Raw genomic sequence first — 22,689 nt, 5'->3', positions numbered from 1 at the left:
AAAATAACACAGCTACAGAGATGGATTTATACCCAACTGATCACAGATTTCTGACAGTACTAAAAGGTAAATCACATTTCAGTTTTATAACATTGAGAAATCCGTTTTGGTAATTGTGATTTCACTTGATTAACCTATTATTTAATTTAATGTATGATATAAATAAATCACACACAATCATCAATAAATTGTGAGTAAATCTTTGATTAAATTAGAAGAAAAACGTTTTTGCTAGAAAATGATGGTGGCCTGGAGCAACAAAGCAAAAACCTTTCACCATTTGAAAGGATGTTATTCCAGATTTTCTGCTACATGAAGTAACAAGATGTCGTTATTCATGATATCAGATTTTAATTTCATGAGTCTGATTGTAAAATAGAAAAATAAATACAGTAACATAAAATTGACATTGGCAACATCATTGCATTGCCTGCAGAAATTATGGGGGAAATAATGATAATATTAAAGCTGTTAATGAAATCTGCGATTTTGTGTGTTGTTTGCTGTCCTTTTGGGCAAACGAATCAAATGCAAAACAATTGTAAGTGGATGTTTTGTTATTTATGTTATTATTATTCCCATGATATTGGTATTTCCTTCCTAAAATTCCCAGTTGCCACAACATGGTTTTGTTCTTGTGTTTTCCTGTGGAGCTCCTTCCAGGAACTATTCTGAAGAGTGGCGTTTAATTCTAATTATGCCGTCACAGATTGCACATTTGCACTGTGGTTCTGTTGTATAGCGACCTCTCAGACTGAGCAAAGACCGCACAAAAAAACGACGCTCTTAATTAAACTCGTTCGCAGCTTCACGTGACCTTTAAAGTTGGGCCGCTGAGGAAGGGGGCGTGGCCCGGGAGGACCGCGCATATAAATGGCGTGCCTCGAAACTTCTTTCCCGCTCTCGCTTTGTCTCCGGAGGACGTTCGTATCCCAGTGTCCTCTCAGGTAAGGGTTTGGTTTCCCGCACGTTTGCCTTTGTTTAGTGGTTGAGCTTTGACAGTTTTACCTGCTGCTCAGAGTAACAGGTGAACGAAACACACAGGAAGTAGCGTTTTTATTACACGGTTTCTGCTTCCTGTAAAGTTTTGTTTTGAGTTTTTTGAAACGTTAATCTTTTAATTCTTGAATGTGCATTTTTTTTTTCTTCTTGTATAAGTGAATTAAAGGCTAAACTGTTTTCTCCGTCTCAGTGAGGTGTAGACCACATCAGGCACAATGGTGAAGATTGGAGTCAATGGGTAAGTTTCTACACCTGTCATTGTGCAGGTGTCCTGGCAGAGGTTTCCTTCTCATCGGCTTAATTAACAATCACTACCCCATGTGTTGCAAAGGGGTGTTTGGTTTGATGCTAGTAAAACTTGAGTAGGTGCAACTAAGTCTTGCATTTTATTTGTATATCTTTTAATAAAGTTCAAAGTATAATCAAGCAGGCATTTCAGTATACCCCGGATAAGATTCCTGGATTTCTTTGGATGCTTGATTTGTATCCAGGTATTTTAACTTCATCCCCTGTTGTCTGAATGCTGTATTGACACAAGTGTTTATGTCAAAGGTTGAAAGTGTTTCTAAAATTTAGATCAGTGGACAATTTAATTGAATTGTAGGGCCTTCGATTTGGTTTTCCTCTAGTGACATGTTGTCCTCTTGTGGTTTTACTTATTGGCTCATGAAGTAAAGATTTAATCAAGTGGCAAAAGCAGTTTAAACTTAACACCTTGTTGGAAATGTGCTAAACAAATGCCTTATGGAGGCCAAAATACAAACTGATTGCCAGTGTTTGAAAGCTGAAACGGCAACTTCTTGTCAAGATGGTAAAAGGGCAACTTGTTAAATGAACATAAATTCAACAAGGCTTGAAATCTAGAAATGCCAGACACTTAAAGGTGTCTAAATATTTAGCTGCCTCACAGAGGACCGCTGGAGTGCTGCCTGAGCATCATCTGAACCCTAAAAGCAGGACAGGACTACGGTCTGGACCTGTCTATTCGCTGGTTATTTATAGTCTGGTGGTGTCACAGTTGGCGTCCGCTCTTCAACAACGCCCTTCTGTCAGTATCTCTGCTTTCTTCAGCTGTCACATTCCTCTTCATTCTCCCCTCATCTAATTTTAACTCCTTAACCTTTCCACTGGAGATCAGTGATCGGTCGACTCTGTGTGGACACTGCTCGGACTCGGAGATCACAGCTGAAACATTTTCTCTTCCTCTTGTGAAGCAGCAGCTGCTGCAGAGCCGCAGGGAGATTTGGCTCCCTGATTTTGGACACGTACCTCACAATGAGGCTCAGAAACAGAAGATGGGCTCCAGTCCATTTTGGCCTTCTGGCTGCTCAGCAGCTTTCCAAAACCAAGGAAATCTGCATGCCTGTGGCTCTTCCCCCTCCTGTCAAAACTTTGTCAATGATGGCAGCGCCTGACAAAGAGTTTGAGAGGATAACTTGAGGGTTTCTGCACCTGACAATTAAAATGATTCACTAATGAGACGGTAGTGAAGCTGCTTGTGTTTAAAGCTGCTAGAATTGCCAAATTTCATAAGTGTCCCCCAATGGTACAACATTAGTGTTTTGTTCTTGACCCCTTACTAACTTTAAGGATATGTACACTACTGACTTTGCCACAAACTAGACTGTGCAAGCAGCCTCCATGGCAGCATGCTGTCATCCCACCTGAAGTTAAACTTGCTAACATTTTACTGTGCTAGTGATTTCTAATATCAGTTAAATGTGAAACTGTCACATCTGACTTGTGATAATTTTATTTTTGACAAAAGTAAGAACTTTATATTCAGTAATTACTTTACATTTAACTCTAAATTTCATGAGGTGAATGGCTTTAAGAGAACACCAGTTGATGAACATGGACTTTATCTGATATGAGCAGGTTCCTACAGATATGAATTTTCAAATTGCTCCCCTTAAGACTTTCCTTCCTGTTTTGCTATTGTCCAGATTTCCTCTTACTCAACCCATAAAGTTCTCTAGCAGTTTCAAAGGAGTCTCTGCTTCCTGATACATCAAAGCTGATAAAGTAGTTTTGTGTGCATGTTGTATCTTTGTCTCCTGTTGCAGGATACAGTAGCAAACAAACTATGTAATGTGACTCGTGTGAACTGAAGGCATGCAGTGTTGCATGACAAAACTCTGGTGCTCAATAGTTCATGCCACAACTCCACTGTCTTCAGCTTGATCTAAAGCCAAAGCTAGTGGTGGCCTCAACCCTGAATTTACTATCGGCTTCCCTCTGACACAGTAGTTGGTATGCAGGTCCATAATGGGAATGTTTAACTTCTGCAGGCTTTTAGCAACTTCTTTAGGAGAGTTGCATGTTGCTTCCAGATCAGTTTACATGAAGAAACATGTTTCACCACATCTTTAGAAATCTTGAATTGAGCAGCCTTGTTTACTCTGATAGAAGCTGAAATACAATAGAGCCTAAATGCAGTATTATTGAAAGTCCATGAATACAATCAAATTCCAACTATGTGGCAACTGTATCTTAGCTATAACTAAACACGGGTTCAGTCTTGCAGTCGCCAGGCAAAGTCTGCTTTTGGTTCATCCACATATGAAATCCCACTTTAAGTTTGTTCAGAACTTAAACTTGATGAGGAAAATTGTGCCTTTTGCCATCTTGGACAAAATTGTGTTTGTTTTTTTGTTGTGTTTTGTTTTTTGTATGCCTCCAAATCTACTTGGAGGCAGCAATTCACAAGAATGGCCTAATCTGTTTGGGTAACCCACAAGCAACTGTTGTACTCTAACACCTCCACACACTCAATTCTGAAGCACTAACTCAACTTGTCACAAAACATGAAAAAGTTGGAGACAAATGTTTGAGTGATTTAAAAACTTGTCTTTGTAGCATATCTTGATTTCTCTCAAACTCTTACTTCACAACCCTCTTTATCTCCACTCCTATAATGTGCTCTGAACTTTCGACCCTCATGCTTCCTTAGTTCCACACTCTTCAATCTGCCTCACTGACATTGCCCATATTAGGCCTAAACAGGCCATCAGCTGCTGGTGCCAGCCACTGTTATCTTCAGTCAAGGTTGGCAGGCCTTGCATGGCAAAGCCATCCTCTGCAGTGACTCAGATTAGACCTGCTGGTCACAGGAAATGAATAAAGTGGACATAGTTGCAATTTAAAAACTTGGGCCTGGAACCTGATATTTTAATTGGACTATGCAGACATTACAAGGGTCTTCAGTTTGAATTCAACAAAATATTTCATCCTTACTGTCTCACAACAACCTAGTCGTTCTTGCTCCCTTTCATATCTGTACTGATTCTTTAGTCTGACCTGCATTTCAGATTTGGACGTATTGGTCGTTTGGTGACTCGTGCTGCTGTTGCAGGTGGTAAGGTTGAGGTTGTAGCCATCAATGATCCCTTCATTGACCTGGAATACATGGTGAGAGGACAAGTTTCTTCTGCTCTATAAATTGATGGTACTTAACAAGCCTGTTTGCTTTTGTTTCGTTATTTAGGAGAATCAAAGTCCTTAAATGAAACATTAAGCAAAGACTGCGTTGTCAAGGACAGCAGGATGTTTTAGAGACCTCATGTTGACTTCTCTTAAGAAACTGCAGGTTTTGTTGCATTTTTAATGGTCACCTCTTAATGCAGGCCTACATGTTCAAGTACGACTCCACTCACGGCACTTGGAAGCACGGAGAGGTGAAGACTGAGGGTGGCAAGCTGGTCATCGGTAACATGCACATCATGGTCTTCCAAGAGTACGTAACAGTCACACGTGCACTTTATCCAGCAAGTTTGCCTCAGATTGAATAACTAACTTCTCTGAACTGCACAGGAGGGACCCCGCCAACATCAAGTGGGGTGATGCTGGTGTGGACTATGTTGTAGAGTCCACTGGTGTCTTTACCACCATTGAGAAGGCTTCTGTAAGTTGGCTGCTGTTGTGCTTTCTCACCTGTCTAAAGTGCAGTTTCACCCTGAAGATGACTGGATTGTTTCACATGTTGAAGTCACAATAGTGACAAACTTGGTTGAAGGAACAGTTTTCATCATCCTGACCTGTATCTCTAAATTAATGCAATCTTTTTGGGATCTAGTTTGCATAATTTTGGAGCTTCCTGAAGCATCAATGATTGTACAAGCAGTCTTAATATCCATTTTGATTTGTTAGGCTCATCTGAAGGGTGGAGCTAAGAGGGTGGTGATCTCAGCTCCCAGTGTTGATGCACCAATGTTTGTAATGGGTGTCAACCACGAAAAATACAACAACTCATTGACGGTTGTCAGGTGAGTGTTGGTACTGAGTGCTTACAGATGCCTTGTCTATAACGGCTGTTTGGACAGCTGGCTGCAGATGTCTAGATGGCTTCTTAAAGTTTGTTTGGTGTAGCATCTCTGCACTTAAGCTGTCATACATTAAGTTGACATGTGCTTTCTCCGTAGCAATGCTTCCTGCACCACCAACTGCCTGGCTCCCCTCGCCAAGGTCGTAAACGACAATTTTGGCATCGTGGAAGGTCTCATGGTAAAGAACTGATACTGCTTCTTTTGAGTAAATCTCTTATAACCAGAAGATTTTAGGAACTTTAAGAGCAGTCGGCCAACAAACTGTACAATGCGCTCAGCAACAACTTCATTTAGTTACATGTTGCTAGTACTCACATACATTGCACTTTTTTTTTTCCCCTCATTGTATTTTGTCTTTTGCACCTTTGTGGTCCAGCTACCCAATTTCACTGTGCAAAAACTGCACAATGCCAAAAAGCTCAAAGTCTCCTCAGTTCGACATTCTGCGGAGGGTCATTCTTTGTGGCAGACTCGCCAAATTTTAGTCACTGATGCTGGAGACTGATGGACCTTCACAAACATCACATGATCAGAAAGCTTGGATACTGGGTGTCTATATCAGGGTCCTGCTTTCCAGTAGTTCTCTTGTCACAAAGTGTTTCTGCTGCATCAAGTAAATGTGGTCCCTCTACAACATCAAAGCTACTTGCCTCTTAAGAAATTCTGCTTAACTTGTCCGACAGCAGCTCAGATTAGCTCACATTGTTGGGACTATCTGATTCTGCCTCTGAATAACCTTTACCTGCTCTTTCAGAGCACAGTCCACGCTGTCACTGCCACACAGAAGACTGTTGACGGGCCCTCTGGTAAAATGTGGAGAGATGGCCGTGGTGCCTCCCAGAACATCATCCCTGCCTCCACTGGAGCCGCCAAGGCTGTCGGCAAGGTCATCCCTGAGCTGAACGGGTACTTTTCCTCTAATTCTCCATTTTAAAATGGCACATGTGTCTTCCTGAAAAGGATCAGGACGGTGTAATGACTAAAACTATCAGCAAAATGCCCTGAGCTCTGAATGTTTGTTACAGTAAACTGACAGGTATGGCTTTCCGTGTGCCCACCCCCAACGTGTCTGTCGTTGACCTTACTGTCCGACTGGAGAAGCCTGTAAGCGTCTCATAATTGACATAAAGCTGATTCATGTTCCCTTATCTAGAGTTTGCATTTGTCTAATCTGAGGATTATAATTTCTAATCTCAGGCAAAGTATGACGACATAAAGAAAACGATCAAAGCTGCTGCTGAGGGACCCATGAAGGGAATTCTGGGATACACAGAGGACCAGGTACAAAACACCCACATCTGAAACACCAGGCTACATTACACTCTTAAAAGGGGAGAATGAGACTGTTTCACTTGTGTGGCCACACAGGAGTCACTAGGTGGCAGCATTTGTCTAACTAGCTTTACAGATGTGCTCGAGGACTGGCACACTAACAGAACAACTACACTTGCACTCTTTCTGTTCAGGTTGTGTCCACGGACTTCAACAGTGACCCTCACTCGTCAATCTTTGACGCTGGAGCTGGCATTGCACTCAACGACAACTTTGTCAAGCTGGTTTCATGGTGAGACTCGATGAACATGTCTCTAGTATGAAACTGCATTTATTAAACTCAGTTGACCAAAGCTTGTTTGCTGCATTTAAATAAATTGATTACTAAAAACTGTTTGTACTAATGGAAATCTGAATCTCATGTAGTATGAAATGAGTAAAAATGTAATAGACTGGTATTCCTAGTCACTGAGTTTACACCTAGTGCCCCAAGAAGATAAACTTCAGTGATTTAAACAGTTAGCCATTATGCACTAAAGCCTGCAGCTTTCCCATCTTCATTCACGTTTCCACTGTTGAACCTTCTGCTCTCCTTTTTGTACCTGCAGGTACGATAATGAGTTTGGCTACAGCAACCGTGTGTGTGACCTGCTCGTGCACATGTTCTCTAAGGAGTGAAATCCTGATTCATCATTCCTTCACCTGGATGTCACAGCATCTGCAGAAAGGACAAACTGAATAACCTGACCAATGGGGAGAGAAAATGTATTGTCCTGCTTAAAATAAGCTTGTCCCCTGTTCTGTCAGAAGTGATGTTTGTACAGATTCTTTGCAGTATTGTTACTAAGCTTGTGGCTCCTTTGCACTTGAAAATAAAGAACAGAATTCATGAGAAATGTGTAGTTTCTTTTCCAAAAGGAAAAACTAAGCAGGGAGAAACTTTGCTGCCTATGCAAACTTCATGGATATCTGAAGCCTTATTTCAGATCATGTTTACATTCGGTGTAAGAGCTTTCAGCATTAACCCTGGTATAAGGCATTTAAAGCACATTGTGATATGCAATTTAAATTGTATATAGTTTAGAATGGACAGGTGTAGCATTAGACCTGTCCAGACTGGCTTCTTCATACAAATCCAGCCCTTCAATGACATCTAGTCTGTAAAAGTCACTTTTGTGACTATGGAAACAACTGACACGTGTAATGAGTGTAGTTTGACAAACACTGGTTGTGAGCTGGCTCTATAATGTGCTTGGTTTTCTCCATGTTACCAAAGTGGTTTTGCATAAAGTTGGAATGCATTTGTAGTCTGACTGCTGGAAGGTCGTTAATGCATCTGGAGTTGTTGAAACTGTCTAGTTTCTATAAGTGTCATCTCTGTAAACAAGTGCGCAGATTGGCGCTAGCTTTCTCTCAGATTCGTGTGCTTGTTAAACTATTTTAAGGAATTTTGGCTAATTGAGGAGCTCTAAACTTCGGTTGTTGGTATTTATACCAAAATGCTTTCATTTCACGTTTAAGTAGATGCTCCTTTAGTCCGGTTATTACTGTAGTTGAAACGTCTTGGTGCCCTGCTTTCAGAATGAGTACGGTAAGCTGCAGCCGCAGTCACTCGCTTGTTTATCCTGGTCTGTGTCGCACCGCTGATTCACTGACTTCGCCTGATTACCTGGAGCCACAGTCGGCGTTTACACCTCGGGCTGTAGGTACGTTGCATAAATGTTCATAAAGGCAAAGTAATATTTATTTAGCGTGATGGGGTTTTTTCCCTCCAGTGCTTGAATTAAGAGAAAAATCACGTTTTGGTAGTGCGCATCGCGGCTCTGATCTCGCTTTAGAAATTAGTCCTGCCTAAAAGTTTACTGTAATTCTGCTGCAGGGTGCAGTGGTGTATCTGCTTCTACGAGTTTTATGCTCCATTGTGCGCGCACAGCTTTACTGCAGTGCTCGTTTTGGATTTGATCATTTTGCTGCCATTTTGGGCCCTTAAAGCATCATTTTAAAACGCATCCTCTGACTTTCAGCGCACAGCTCCTCCGCATAAAGAGGATCATCGGGTGTAATCGAGAAGAGGCTGCTGGGCCAAGTTCCACTTTGGGATCATAAATATATTAAATTACCTCTCCGAGTGAATCTATAAAAGTCTGGGTTCATGCCGGATTTCGAGCACTTCAGATTTTCCTACTCTAGTATGAATCCGGTCCTGGAGGAGAGCGGTTTCCTGGCACCGCAGCAGCAACATCCCCAAATGCCGAGCCAAACCGATTCCGCCATCCCAGACCCGGGCTACTTCCTGGGGGACCACGGCAGGTTCGGGCTTGATGGGTTGTCCGGGCTGGACCTGGGTGCTCTGCCACCGTCGGGCCTCGCCTACCTGCACCTGAGCAGCCCCTTGCACCGCGTCCCCCCGGCGGCCACGGCTCTGCGCAACGACCTGGGCTCCAACATCAGCGTGCTGAAGACCCTGAACCTGCGCTTCCGCTGCTTTCTGGCCAAAGTGCACGAGCTGGAGCGCAGGAACAAGGTGCTGGAGAAGCAGCTGCAGCAGGCTTTGGAGGGCAACAGCGGGGGCGATGGACACCAGAAGCCCCTCACTAAAGACATAGGAGTCCAGACCGGATTCATCGGGCCTATCCCTGCAAGGCCGGGTTTCATCCCGCTCCTCAACGCCAACAATTCTGCCTACCTGCCCGGAGGCCTCCTCTCCCCCACCTTGAACCCCCCTCCTCTGTTTGACAACAAATACCTGAGCACGGATTCAAACTCCAACCTCACCACCTCCGGCTTCTCCATCAGCCCGGCTCTGAGTCCCATGGACCCAACCAAAACCATCACCAACATCAACGAGAAGTACTCCACCCACACCGGGACAAACACCTCCAACGCTCCCCCACCTCCCCCTCCGCCACCTCGCTTCCTCCCCGGGACGATCTGGTCTTTCAACCACACCCGCCGCTTTGGCACCGGGAGGGAGTCGTGCGTCACGGGGCCCGGGGTCTCCTGGACTCACCCGGACGGCGTTGGAGTCCAGATCGACACCATCACGCCGGAGATCAGGGCTCTGTACAACGTGCTGGCCAAAGTGAAGAGAGAAAGGGATGAATATAAAAGGAGGTAAGGGGCGCTGGGTGATAAGATGCTTTACCTGTGATGTGGAGTTTTCACCATGGTGTGTGTGTGCTGGCGTGCGCGTGCGTGCACAGGTGGCTGATTACAGGTGGTTTATGACATCATGGGTCTGATTTTAGTCTTGGAGAGAAAGGATTCGGCTGCTTAGACATTCAGAGATTTCTTCTGCATCACTGAGCATATTGTCAGGTTCCAAACAGTCCAGTTGGGTCAGCAACTGCAGATCAACTTCTCTATTATACTTGTCTATAGACCTTGGCCAAGGGGTCAGTGGTTCTGTTGAACTCTTAGTTAAATAATAGCTGTAATTCACAAAATAATAAAAAAAAATAAAACTGTGTTATAAAACAATAGCTCATTTTTTTTAAATGTATTTTTTAATCTTAATAAAATTAAAGAAAAATAACAATTTTCTTTAAATTTCCAATTGCAGCAACAGATTTATATAAAATAATTACGCAATTTGGTCACACAAAAGAAGCAGTGATTCAGGTAATAGAAATTATTTATGGGGCACCTTTGAAGCTGAGTTTACAAAGTACTTCAAACCATCAAAAGTGATATTCCCAGAAATAGCAGTGTAATAATGAAAGTTGCAGTTTGCTTCAAAACCTCAAACCTTTGGCTCCATGTCAGTGTGTGGTGCAAGTTTCAGTAGGTCTACACCGAGAGCTACAGTGAAAGAACAAACTTACAGTGAAGCTGAGTGAAAATAACAAGAAAATAGGAATGCAAAATGCAAAATACACATTTTCCTTAACAAATAAAAGATATCAAACATTGCAGTAACATCAGGCAGTTTGTAAAACAACAAAAAGCCCAGAAGACACAATATGAACAAAGAACTAGTTTATAAAAATATGTTTTCAGATGTGATTTAAATCAACTTTTTTCTTTTTCATGTTGCTGTGGTTCATGTGTGTCTTTCTTCACTGACAAATGCACTCACTGATATTCAGCATTCAGTAAAAGGTGACTCAGTTTCTACAACCACAGTTTCTAAAAAATGACACTGTGTAAAATGTAAATAAAAACAGTGCTTTGCAGATATCAAAAACACACATGAATGGAGAAAAATATCAAAGGTTTAAACTGAGAAAATTTAGCATATCAAGAAAAATATTAGATCATTTTGAATTTGATGGCAGCACAACGTCTCAAAAGCGTTCAGTGAGGGTTGTGTTTACCCCTCTGCTGTCTGTGAACATCTGTGAACTGAGGAGACCAGCTGCTGGACGGTTTGGAGAGGAATGCTGTCCTGTTCTTGTCACAGGATTCTAGCTGCTCAACAGTCCTGGGTCGTCTTTATCCTATTTTCCATTTTATGATGCTCCAAATGTTTTCATTGGTGAAGGTCGTTCAACCTCGGGCTTTTTTACCGCAGAGCCATGCTGTTGTATTTGATGCAGGTTTAGTATTGTCTTCCTGAAATATCCAAGACCTTCCCTGGGGAAAAATGAATAGGGGTACATGTTGCTCTAAAACCTGTATATACCTTTCAGCATCGATGGTGCCTTTCCAAAGGGGCAAGCTGCCAGTGCCTTATCGGCACTAATGCACCCCCATACTGTCAGAGATGCAGACAAAGATTCTGAGTGCCAGGCTGGATGGTCTCTCTTGTCTTTAGTTTGCAGACACAGCATCCATGCTTTCCAAATAGAATTCCACATTTGGATTGTTTTGCTTTACTTCAGTCCATGTTAAATGAGCTTTGACCCAAAGACGGCAGCAGTGTTTCTGGATGTGTCTTTCTCTGTACATGACAGAGATTTAACCCAGATTGAACTGTGCTCACAGGTAGTGATTTCTGGGAGTGTACCTGAGCCCCTGCTGTGATTTCCATCACAGAATTAATGTCTGCTTTTAACGCAGTGCCACTCAATGACCCAAAGATCCAGCATCCAGTCCACATTTTAAGCCTTGCCCATTGTGCACGGAGATTTCCAAATTCTTTTGATGATATGATTTACTGTCACTTGATGTGAGATTTCCATATTAAAACAGAAACACAACAAAGTATAAGATAACATACGGTTTATTGAAAGTTGAGAAATTCCTGATAGTTTTTGTGTGTTTAGCTGAGGGTAAAAAAAGAGAAGGATGTAGTAAAAGATGAAAGCATCACTCTGAGTGTTTCAGGTCATCTGACTCCTTTTCTCAGAATCATATCGACCTGAAACCACAAAATATTGATGACGGGCCGCAGCAGCAGCACCTGCCCTCTGATACCAAGAAAACACCAATGCTGCTCATCTTTAATTCAAAGTAAATAATACATCATTTGAAGCCCTTTTGTTAGGAGGAACAGAAACTTATCATCGATGTAAAACTGATTACATTTCTACTACTAAACAAAGCTAAGTATTGGTTTCCAAATACAGATAAAAGCACCACTGATATCTTAGATGGAAAAATAGTGAAAAGGTACAGCTGAGTAAGAAAATGGCCGACCCGATCACCAAGCTGGCTCCTGTTCCTCTCTGCAGTGATTGATTGGTCAGAAAAACATGAAACCTGATAGTTATTATATTTAAGTGCAGTCATAAGTCACCCTGCGAGGATGGGCGCTGCCATTAATGTCTCTGGCTGTACGGGGTCAGCGAGGGCGATGCTGCTGATCAATGAGCAGGGCTGCTTTACAGGATGTTTTTAGTCGGTCGCTTTTTAAAAGTGCTGCAAAACTCCGCAGAAACACTGTTTGAGTCATAAAATCTGAAAGTGCTTTGCCTTCATTTGTCAGCTGTTTATTTCTCTGGATTAATCAGTGAACTCTGGTGCCAGTCACTGCTTTATTTTGAGGACTACTTGGATCTTTTTATGAGCTTTATCACAATTTACATGTAATTTTACGACATCTTATTTTTCATTACCCTGGGGAAATATGTAGTTGGTGCAGAGCAGGGTGCTTCAACGCTACCTGCGTTTTTGCTAATCTTCTGCAGTCGTGGTTTCTTTTAGGCAGTAGATTTGTTGTACAGCTCGCAGAAAAAAACCGTTTCACTGCTGACCTGTTCCCCTCTTAAAGACATTGAAACACTATTTTGCACCGCTGCTTTATGCTGAAAAAGCACTGACCTCACTGCTTTGTGCATCAGCCTGCTGAGGCAGGAGGCCTCGGCATGACAGACCTTCAGTCACATCGATTTCACTCAACAGCAGTGACTCCCTGACCTGTGATGTTCAGATACTGCTGAGCTTTTAGTTTTTGCACTGCACTAAATTACATTAAATTCTTGTCTTTTTAAGACCTTTGAGAGTGACGTGCAGATAGAAACGATTTAAAAATTTGCGGGCACCAGTTTGAATCATTTTAACATGTTTTCAGTCATTTTGTCATGACAGGATAGATGATTACTGCGGTGTCCTTAAGCATTCGCTACTCTGGAGCACAATAAAGTAAAAGGTTAGGCGAGAGCTCAAACGTTTAATGAAGTAAATGAAAGTGAAACTCAGAAAGCAGCAGGTTCATCAACAAAAATCTGACATTAATGGTTTCTAGACATATTAAACACGACGTGCTTGGTTTGGGCATTAATGTGGGACTGCCACTCCTGAGATACTTGAAAAGACACTTTGTTGCCACATTTAAGTGCAGTGGAACTTAAATGCAACATTTTTCAGTGTCCTGGGTTAACGTTGCAAAGGGGAATAATTTCACCCAAACCACGGTTAGCTGTTTAAATTTAGCGAGTAGATTTTGGTGTTCAGAACTAAAAACCTCATTGTCAAAGATGTAACCTAACCTGATAGCTTTTGGTACCGGAGCCTCGCCAGTAAGGAAAAGCAAAAGTAAATCAATCAAAGAGAAACAAAATCCCAAACCCTTCCATCCTCCTAATCAGGACTTTTATTTGTGTGCAGGGAGCTAACGAGGGTTTTTATATATTATTTTACAAATGTTCTTTGCAAGTTTAATTATCTACCATGGAGAGCCCTTTAAAAGCCTGAATCGATGCAGCTCTGACGGACAAATGTGAAAGTCTTTCTTTTATTTATTTCCTTGCTGGCAAAACTGTGTCGCAGTTACATGGGTTGAGCATAGAAACACTAAAATTCACTCAAATACATAACAATATTCTTCCTGAGCTGACTGATTTTCTTTCCAGTGAGGATAAAGGTCTTCAGTTTTCCTTTCATGTGACACGTTCAGCTTCATGTGTGTCTGCAGGGACACGCTGTCTGGGGACAAGTTGAACATGAGCTGTTGTTTTTCTCTCTCATGAGTCATCCCCTCCTTTCTTTCTTTCCTCCTCCTGTTTGATCCTTTTTTTTCTATCCCTCCTCCTCCTCCTCCTCCCTGCCGGGTCTTGTTTTGGTACCTGCAATGCAGCAGCGGCCTGTGACCGCCAGCAGTGATGTCACCCCATCTGACACCTCCCTCTCTTCCTTCTCTCCATTTTATCTTTTTACCCTCTGCTTCCCTCTCAGCGTCTGGCATCTTATTACATTTCTCCATTTCTAAATGCTCTCACTCTGCCCGGTCTTCCTCTTTGAGTCTCTCTGTCCTCGCTGACTCCTCATCCCTCTCTGCACTCCCCACCTCCCCACCCAGTGTGTCCGAGGTGAGCTTCTGCAGCGTCAGAGAGGCGCTGACATCAACATCTTTGTCGTCATCATTAGCTCGTCTCCAAACTACACAGTTGCAAAATGCTTGGGTTTCTTTCTCAGACGTTCTGCTTTTTGCAAACATTAATAATGATTCATAGAAGTTAAAAGTATGCAGACACGTATATATATGTATATAAGCACAGCATTAATTCTACTCCCCGTATCTGGGAAGTTATCCAATCAGATGTTGAGTAAACTCTAAGGGTTAAAACAATAAAGCTGACTGTGTGCAAGTGGCAATAACTGCACTTCCTCTACTGTCCACTTGAGGCTGACTGCAAGAGTGAAGTTCAAACAGGAAGTCTATGAATGCAGCTGTACAGTTTATGAATGGAGCTGGCAAATCATGCTTTAGCCCTCCACCATCGTGTCCCAATCTCTGGCTCCAACAAAAGCAGTCCAACATGGTTGTAACCAAAATGGTTAGCAGTGGTGACATTTTAGAGGCTGCATATGAGGGCAGTTTATTTTTTCTCCCAAACAGCATTACTGAGATGATGTGAGCTGATGTGCTTTCACTGGTCAGACCAGATCAAACATCTGCAGATTTTCAGCCACATATTGCACATAAATACACACTGACACTGTTGTGTTATCTCCTCTGGCATTAATCGCTCACTCTGTAACAGAGAGCAGCAGATGTCAGTGACTCATACTTTTTTGTGTGCTGGAGAAGAGCGAGATAGCATCACCTTGCATACAGACGCAGGTTTCCTGATAGTGTCATGTCTTCACTCTTTACTCCTTGAGGGCCTGTTAGGTTTAACCCTTGAAGCAGTTTTCTGCTCTAAGCAGTTTCTGTTTATTTCAGCCTGACAGCACATGACTGGATGTGCATTCAAACTTTTTCAGGGTGGACGCTGCCTGTGCAGCCATCATTGTGCACATACTGTTCTCATGGCTGTCACATGTTGACGTGTCAGAACCTCATCATTAAAGGTACAGGAAGGTCGTCACATGCATCTTTAAAGGGGAAAGATTTAAGGAAGAGTGTGTGTTACTGTTTATCCCCCTTTAACTGTTATAAGTTGCACTCACTGGTCACTTTATTAGGTATACTGGTACCTTTCCTAGTACTGGGTTGGACCCTGTTTTGCCTTCGTTTTCATGGCATAGATTCAACAAGGTGCTTGAAATATTCCTCAACGGTTTATAAACCGTAGTGGGAAATTCCCAGTGGGTCAGCCGTTTCTAAAATACTCAGACCAACTGGCACCGACAGCAATGCCACGTTCCAAGTCACTTAAATCACCTTTCCTCCTTATACTGCTTTTTGCTTTGAAATTCAGGGCATCGTCTTGATAATGTCTGCATGCCCAAATGCATTGGCTGATTAGAGCTGAACTAAAGAGGGTGCTGATGAGTTTATAACTGTATGTGAGGTGCAAACATCCCGTTTTTTTCAGGAAAAGTTGCTCATTTAAATGTGTACTAGGTAGTTTTTTTTAGGTTTTTGTGAACCTGTTGTAGGTGTTGTCACACTTTATAAGGAGATCCACTGTGTGATGATGAGATGGTAAAAGAGGTCAGGAGATTGTAGGTCGAGCAGTTTGCTTTTCCACAGGCTGTAGGTCAGTTTAGCATAGTTTTTAGTTTTTAGATGTCGGCATGTTTAAGGTGGTCAGAGTAAATCCGATGTTTGCCACTTTTGACAAGGACGTTTTTGTGATTTTTTTTTTTTTGTCACAAGCTTTGTGTAACTTCTCATTTTTCTCTTTGTCTCTTTGAAATTGGAACAGTTTTAAAATCACTTTGTTGGTGAGCTTGATTTTGCTCCAGGTGCCGTTCACCTTGATTAATATTTAGCAGCTTTGCTGTGTGATGCTGCAGCCATGGTGATTTTACTTTTTGGCTTCTGCATCTATAAATAAATGACAGAGCTGCAGTTTGCTGTTTACTGAGGTGTTTTCTGCCCGTGTGTCACTGATGCTCCCTCTAAGGACAGAACAACGACCTCTGCAGATGTAACTTCAGTGTGAGGATGGTGAAATTCACATTCACAGTATTGCCCAGCTCTGATGAAGGTCGGCAGCTAAAACCTCATTGGAGATAAAGATCACAGTCTCACTTAAAGGAAATCAGTATTAAATGGTTCTGAGCCTTTCAGTCGATATTGGCTCGCTCTGAGAACAAGTCTGTTTCAGGTGGTTTGATCAAACGAGCTGCGTCGTTACTGCAGAGGGCTTTTCAAATTCTTTGACGTCACATCTGAGTGCAGCGCAGCGGCCTGGGCTCATTCTTAAAAAGTAAACGGTAAACGGTTTACGAAGCGTCTGCATCACCCAGCAGTTAGGACGTCAGCGCAGGTACACCGGCTGCTGTGTCTTTAATCAGTCAAACACACCGACCACCAGCAGCCTCACTGCAGAGCTGCGTGTTAGGACTGGCAAACAGACGAGAGCGAGGACAGCAGCTCGCTCTCTCTGGTTTTCATATCTGAGCATCTCTGTCACACTGACTCGTGTCGTTGCAGCTGAAACACACCAGCTGCTTCATAGTTAATATTCAGGCTTTGAGTTGGCTTGTTGGTGCCTCTCCAGAGCACCTGTTGTCATTGTCATTGGCACCAAAGCAGATCGAATGGACTCACAATGGTTTACGCTTCCTGACAGTGCAGAATAATAACCCTGGAGTTTAACTGACTTTGTGTTGCACTGATGGTGTGTTCTCTTGATCAGCTGTTCAGGAAGTCATGTGATACATGTGACTGCAGAGATTTTACCCCAGTTTAAACTTTCATGATCTAAAACAGATTAGACCATATGTCCTGCTATCGTATATCAGCTTTATCTAATCCACTGATCGGTCCACATCCAGAAGGGTTTCTTGTCACAGTTATTTTTGAGGTCTTCAGAAGCTTCCTCTGATCTCATGTTACTTTACATATGTGAGGAATGAGTGCAAAGACATCCGATCAATACTATACATTAAGCTTTAGTGTCGTATCAGGAGAGATGGTTGAATATTATTGAATATACCAGATCATTACGTGAAGGAACCTTTTAAAAACAAGCGCGTCCATGCTCACAGGTGTACACACAGGTGCTCACACACACAAACGACACCCTTTTTGGCTCCTACCTCAAAGCACACTGTGCGCTGTCGATCTTACGTGCTGCACAATAATGTTTAATATTTAGTATTTCCTGTTATATTCACATAGATCATCGTGATGTTGTTTATTGTATTGCTCTCGTTTTCTTCTGCTTGTTTTCTTTTTTCTTTCTCAACAGATGATCCAGGTGATTGATATATGTATATTTTTTATTTTATTTATTTATTTATTTTTTTGTCTGCTTATTTAGTTGGTTTTTGTTTCTTTGCCCTTTATCCCCGTCCCTCTTCTCTGCTGTTTTTTCCCCTCTTCCTTTCTCCCTTTTCTTTTTCTCATTCAAGTCTGTCCCGTATCTAGCAAGTGAAAATAAAAAAATAAATAAAATAAACAAGAAAAGGTGAATCAAATAGACCATTACGGCAAGGCTGGGATGGTCAATTTGGTAAAGTAAATCTGTTGGGCATCTTTCTTCGCCTTTAGACAATAATTCTGATGGCAAAAGAGCCAAACAGGACAGGCCAAAAAAGAAAGAAAGAAAAAAAAACAGAAAAAAAATATATATATATATATTATTGAATATAATCGGATTTTGTCTGACTTTATTACATGGTGGTGCTAATAGTAAGACAAACCATTTTTCTTTTAATATCATCCTGAGGTCGTATTTATATGAGGCAGAAGAGGCATCGCACCACAACACAGGAACCAGATATGAGCCGGTCGTCCTGCTCTCTGTTTGTAGTGACTGCAGCGTGCTCTTCATGCCTTCATGCTCCAAATGCACACTTCTTGGTTTCTCCTTATGTAACACATGCTGAGTAATGACAGCGGTGGAGCTGGGAGGGGCCATGATGCTGCACAGTGTGGGTCTGTGTCAGGTGATCATGAAGGTTTTTGCCTTAAAGCTGCAGACATGAAGATAAAGAAGCGAAAATTCATCGCCTGTTTCAATCCATCTGAAAAAATCTCCACGGTAACCTGACAGGCTAATTATTGTGACGTCAGCTAACACACACACGAAATCAAACTGTATTTCCCAAAGAAGTCACCAGCTGCAGTTGAAGGTGGAGGAGGTGGAGTAAGTTGAGTCAGGAGATGAGAGACTGCGATCAGGGGCAGGCGAACGCCACCAAGGAGCCAGTGTAAGAGTGAGCTGTCGACTGAGTGCTCAGTACTACTCATGAGGACGTTTAGTGCAAATGAGTTTTCTCCAAAGGGTGTCTGAGTTCAGTCTTAGAGATCAGGCGAGGAGCTCAGGTAGAGCTGCTCATCATCAGCTAAGGTGGCTCAGTCTTCTGACTGTAGGACACAGTAGGCGGAGTTAAACTCTGTAGGAAAGTGTTGCTTAAACTAAACAGCTGATGGCCGTGGTAATGCTTTGTGGAGTATGAATGCACTCACCTTTTTTTTTCTAGTTTTATTGCATTTTATTTTGTCACACGTAAACGTGTCTGTCTGCTTCAGAGAGTTTCTGTGCTTCACTCTGTGTGAGACGTCTGCTCTGCTTGTGTTTGCAGATGGGAGGAAGAGTACACAGCCAGAATGGACCTGCAGGAGAAGGTGGCTGAACTCGAGGAGGTAAAATTGACATAAAAATATTAGCTTGTGTTCAGATTAAATGTTTCTCATTTTAAAAGTGTTTGGTTTTACCGACACAGTCAGCTTCTCATCATGAACTCGGGTCTGATGATAGTCAGCTTTTCGAAGCTGAAGCATCAGCACATCAGTGCAAATTTAGCTCGTGTCATTTTCATGAAGCTGGTAACACTGTTTTTACATACTTCTCTCTGATCCTTAAAGTAAGACGTGTGTCCTTCGGTAAACTTTGTCCTCTCAGTTGGGGATAGTTCAGTTTACCTGGAGCACACCTAATATTAGTGAGCAGCTCGAGAGCGGGCCTGGGCTGTGTGAGTTGGAAATACAGCATCAAGCTGGACCACTATTTCTGTTTTGAAAATGCACAGAGCAGAGAAAACAGCTGTTCCAGGGTTTTTACAAATCCTTAAAAAGTTCTTAGATATGTAACCTCAGATGTTTTAAATGTTCTAACACTTCATCAGATATACAGATATTTTTAGTGCTTAGAGTTTGCATTCACAGAACATATAACCTGCTCAAATTTTAAATAAAAAGAGGAGAACAAGGAGATAGGAGGAAATGTGGGTTTAAAACTTATGGGTCCAAGAAAAAGCACCGGGAATGGGATGGGATTGAGATGAGCTGAAAAAACATTTCAAGTTTTTGATTGAGGTTGAAGAAAACATCACGTGTGGACATAAAGACCTCACGGATGTCTTACACTTGCATACCTGTGCAGAGCTGATTGATCTGACCCACAGATGTTTGTGTTCGTAGGACCTGCAGGAGAGCGAGGTGTGTCAGGACGAGCTGGCTCTGAGGGTGAAGCGGCTGAAAGAGGAGCTCGTTCTCTTCAAAGGACTCGTCAGCAACGTGAGTCTGCTACAGCTTTATAAAACGAAATGAGTCACAACTTCATCCATTTCGTTTTTAGGCATTAATTACATCTAATTACATGTGTCGTCCTGGGACTGTGCACATAAGCTCGATTGGTCCATATCCTGACAAAGGTTTTTTTTTTAAATGGTGAAATGCTCTTTTTTCCCTTTTATAGACAAAGAAAAAATACACAGAAAAAACATGATATTGTTAGCTTTGTGTTTATTTAGCAGAACAAGAGGAAATATGACTAAAATGAAAACTTTTCTGTCTTTGGGTCAGAACCTGTCAGATCTGGACACTAAAATCCAGGAAAAGGCCATGAAGGTGGACATGGATATCTGCCGCCGGATTGACATCACCGCCCGCCTCTGTGACGTTGCCCAGCAGAGGAACTGCGAGGACATGAATCACATCTTCCAGGTAGATCCACGGCCACAAAATGTCCTGAACCACAGTCTGCTGCAACTTTCAAACCAACCCGTCTCCACGCAGCAGGTGCCCACGCCGCCCTCCACTTTGAGCCGCCGGGTCAGAAAACACAGCGGGCAGTCATTGAAGGGCGGGGACGGAGACGAGCTCAGCGTGTCGGAGAGCGAGGGAGGTGGGGCCAAAAGCGAGGATTCATGCAGCACGTCGGCCAATCAGATTAATGAGCAGATGCAGAAGATGCTGAACCAGCTGTAGGTGTTTTTTGTTCTTTATTTAACGTCTGAAACGTTCAGAAATGATGCTTAAACAGCTGGTGTGTGTGCGTGTGCGTGTGCGTGCGTGTGTGTGTGTGTGTGTGTGTGTGTGTGTGTGTGTGCGCGTGCGTGCGTGTGTGTGTGCGTGTGTGTGTGCGTGTGCGTGCGTGTGTGTGTGTGTGTAGGAGGGAGTGTGAGTTTGAGGATGACTGTGACAGTCTGGCCTGGGAGGAAACTGAAGAAACTCTTCTCCTGTGGGAAGATTTTCCAGGATACACACTAGGAGTGGAACCACAAGGAGAGGTACGCACACACACACACACACGGGCATTGACAGGATTTAACTTGATTAAATGCTCCTTGCTTTCTACCCTTGACAGACAACCAAGCACAGTGTGATAATACTGTATGTAATACGGGATATAATACATGTTGTGTATCTGATAGTATTTAGCAAAAATGAGAAAATATCTGCACATTTCATGCTTTTCTATATAAAAGAGTTAAACCTGGAAGTGTTGAAACACTGCAGCAAACGTGTGTGCTGCGGGCGGTCTATCCTTCAAGCTCGGGTGCTCTACCAGAGGCCTGGAGGTCCTGCTGCAGTATCTTAGCTGTTCCTAGGATTGCGCTCTTCTAGACAGAGATCTCAGATGTAGTTCCTGGGATCTGCTGGAGCCACTCACCTAGCTGCACTGCATTTAGTGCACCAGTTACCACTGGGACCTTCCCCTCCACATCTTCTCTGAGCCCTTGGTACTTTTCTAGCTTCTCGTGTTCCTTGGTTTTGATGTTGCTGTCATTCGCTATCAGTATGGCCGTGTATCTTCTGCTTCTCCACCACCACTGTGTCCGGTTGGTTAGCCACCACCATTTTGTCCGTCTGTATCTGGAAGTCCCACAGGATCTTAGCTCAGTCATTCTCCACCACCCTGGGGTGTCTCGCATTTTGACTTCAGTACTTTCAACCCATACTCAGCACAGATGTTTCTGTATACTATGCCAGCCACTTGGTTATGGCATTCCATATACGCCCTGCCTGGTAGCATCTCCAGTCTCCCTCTCCATGCTGATGGTGGTTAGTCTCGGCAGGTATCGTCTGTAGTGCTGCATTCACATCATCTAGTAGAGCTTCTGAGGGTACTTCATGTAGTCTTGGTCACCGGCTACTGGAGGATCCAACTTTCAAGCTTCACACACTAAACAATCCTTCTTCCATCAGGGACCCAATCTCGGGTGGGGGTGATGATATCTCCCCCTGACCCCTTGCCGTAACATGTGTGTTGTTGTCTCTAGCCATAAAAGCACCTACAGCTCAGTTCTCATCAGGGTGCCCTGGTTCCTCAACACCTGATGCGGACCTTGTTGATCCATTATGACTTCATAGTTATCTCTCTGCAGTAGGCTTGCTTAGCATGGGGGGACCCTTACTGGATACAGATGCCTCAGGTGGGAATTAGACTTGTAACTCCCGCTCCCAAGGCATGTAGTCATACTACTACTATGCTATCCAGCTGTCTGTGTGTGTTAGAATTTATCTAAAAATAAAACATTTTTTATAAAATATGAGCAGTAGCATCCTGAAAAGTTGGATTATGGATTAAAGACACTGCTGCAGCATCATGCTGTCTAACAGAAGGTGTTCGGTGTTTCCTGTCAGCAGCAGTGTTATTTTGTCCCACTTGGATGACCTGACCTGGTGGACGAGCTGTTTTTAGTCTGCAGCCGCGTCAGAGTCCATCCTGCTGACCTGTAAGCTGCTTTTAACCAGATAAACTAAACAAGGTTAATGACCCGCTTAGTTAGGAAACAAGGAAACTAAACAGAGCTGCAGAGCTCATCTTCACACATTTAATTCAATGAATCCTCTTTAATTCAGTGTATTTATTAAGTGTGCCTATGCCAAAAGGCACACTTATTACTATTCGTCGGATTTATTATTATTATTATTTTCCTTTTTCCTTTTGTGCGGCTGGGTCTGGACTAGTATGCTATGACTTTTGGTGTTTATGACTTTTATAGTTTTTTTAATATTTAGATTTTAGTGCAAATTTTGGCCCATTTCTAGGCCCATGAGAAAGATTCAACTTTTGGCCCCATAGAAACAGATTTCAAACTTCATTTGTGGTGTGTTGGCTCTCTCTAGTGGTATGTC

General features: G+C 42.7%; 2 protein-coding genes across 4 annotated transcripts; both read left to right on the top strand.

The window, feature by feature from the left end:
* The first annotated feature begins 862 nt into the window (after nucleotides 1–862).
* Nucleotides 863–7,495, top strand: LOC102203663 (glyceraldehyde-3-phosphate dehydrogenase-like). Of its 2 annotated transcripts, none has more exons than XM_005745179.2 (12): nucleotides 863–947; nucleotides 1,193–1,240; nucleotides 4,314–4,413; nucleotides 4,629–4,738; nucleotides 4,816–4,906; nucleotides 5,152–5,267; nucleotides 5,424–5,505; nucleotides 6,082–6,233; nucleotides 6,353–6,431; nucleotides 6,525–6,608; nucleotides 6,794–6,891; nucleotides 7,208–7,495. In XM_005745179.2, the coding sequence occupies exons 2-12, from the start codon at nucleotides 1,218–1,220 to the stop codon at nucleotides 7,275–7,277; spliced, it is 1,005 nt and encodes a 334-aa protein (XP_005745236.1). In that variant the 5' UTR covers nucleotides 863–947; nucleotides 1,193–1,217; the 3' UTR covers nucleotides 7,278–7,495. The 2 variants fall into 2 exon arrangements, with proteins under 2 accessions (XP_005745236.1, XP_013769322.1); XM_013913868.1 differs by having other exon boundaries at nucleotides 889–947; nucleotides 1,159–1,240.
* Nucleotides 7,496–8,201: 706 nt separating this feature from the next.
* On the top strand, nucleotides 8,202–21,129 carry LOC102203197 (intermediate filament family orphan 1-like). Of its 2 annotated transcripts, none has more exons than XM_005745178.1 (7): nucleotides 8,202–8,305; nucleotides 8,624–9,713; nucleotides 18,909–18,969; nucleotides 19,747–19,842; nucleotides 20,131–20,271; nucleotides 20,347–20,531; nucleotides 20,720–21,129. In XM_005745178.1, the coding sequence occupies exons 2-7, from the start codon at nucleotides 8,752–8,754 to the stop codon at nucleotides 20,931–20,933; spliced, it is 1,659 nt and encodes a 552-aa protein (XP_005745235.1). In that variant the 5' UTR covers nucleotides 8,202–8,305; nucleotides 8,624–8,751; the 3' UTR covers nucleotides 20,934–21,129. The 2 variants fall into 2 exon arrangements, with proteins under 2 accessions (XP_005745235.1, XP_005745234.1); XM_005745177.1 differs by having other exon boundaries at nucleotides 20,344–20,531.
* The last annotated feature ends 1,560 nt before the right edge of the window (nucleotides 21,130–22,689 follow it).

Source organism: Pundamilia nyererei, unplaced genomic scaffold (assembly GCF_000239375.1).
Source record: "Pundamilia nyererei isolate P.nyererei 1_Seehausen unplaced genomic scaffold, PunNye1.0 scaffold00155, whole genome shotgun sequence".
In the NCBI taxonomy this organism is placed as follows: Eukaryota; Metazoa; Chordata; class Actinopteri; order Cichliformes; family Cichlidae; genus Pundamilia; species Pundamilia nyererei.
Note: the sequence above shows the minus strand (reverse complement) of the source record. Positions and strands in the feature narration are given on the sequence as shown.